General features: G+C 57.3%; 1 protein-coding gene across 1 annotated transcript in view; it reads right to left on the bottom strand.

Moving 5' to 3' along the window:
• Positions 1-506, bottom strand: part of SARNP (SAP domain containing ribonucleoprotein) — a gene marked incomplete at both ends in the record, with an annotated part of 8,932 nt that extends 8,426 nt beyond the window's left edge. Inside the window, one exon of the mRNA XM_029083598.1 lies at positions 439-506. Coding sequence (XP_028939431.1) covers positions 439-506 — 68 coding nt within the window. The remainder of the gene's footprint in view (positions 1-438) is intronic.
• Between the last annotated feature and the right edge of the window lie 351 nt (positions 507-857).

Raw genomic sequence — 857 nt, 5'->3', positions numbered from 1 at the left:
ACCCCCGGTGCTGGGGGGCCACAAATCTTGAGGTTGGGGGCCACAAACTCCCAGGGCTCAGGGGCCACAAACTCCCAGGGCTCAGGGGCCACAAACTCCCAGGGCTTGGCAGCCCCAAAACTGGGGGTTGGGGGCCACAAAACTCTGGGGCTCAGAGACCACAAACTCCTGGGGCTCGGGGGTCACAAGACTCTGGGAGTTGGGGGCCACAAAGCTCTGGGGGGTCACCTCATCCTTTGAGCCAGGGAGGGGCGAGCAGCCACACAGACAGACAGACAGACCGACCAACCACCAGGTTATCAGGCAGGGCTGTGTGAGCTGCCATCTCCTCTCAGCCCAAACTCCAAACCGTGGCCGTAGGAAGCCGATGGCCACCAGCCCCGATGGCCACCAGCCCCGCTGCCCCACGGGCTCCTTTTGCTCTGCTCAGATAATTACACGTCGGGTGATTTTGCAGGAGGTTCCTCCACTTTGACGGGTGGTTCCACCGGCTTCTGCTCTTCTTCCTGCAAGACAAGGAGGGGAGAGGAGCTCAGGGAAGAAACACAGATTGTTCATTGATTTATTTAAAACCAGTTGAGTGAGAGAGAAAAACATCACAGTGGGGACATGGAGGAGACTTTTGGGTCCCCACTGGTCCAGGAGGCAGCGCCTGTAACTCACCCTGCACATACCCACAGGTTCCTGTGTCACAGGATCACCCTGAGTGGAAAAACCCTTTGAGATCATCGAGTCCAACCATGAACCCAACACTGACCAGTCCCTGACTGACCCATGTCCCTCAGCACTGTGTCTACACCACTCTTCAATCCCTCCAGGGATGGATGGGAAGGTTGGAAAAGATCTCCAAGATCATC

The sequence above is a fragment of the Antrostomus carolinensis genome, unplaced genomic scaffold, assembly GCF_000700745.2.
Source record: "Antrostomus carolinensis isolate BGI_N321 unplaced genomic scaffold, ASM70074v2 scaffold32732, whole genome shotgun sequence".
NCBI classification, from domain to species: domain Eukaryota; kingdom Metazoa; phylum Chordata; class Aves; order Caprimulgiformes; family Caprimulgidae; genus Antrostomus; species Antrostomus carolinensis.
This window is presented reverse-complemented; position numbering and strand designations above follow the sequence as displayed.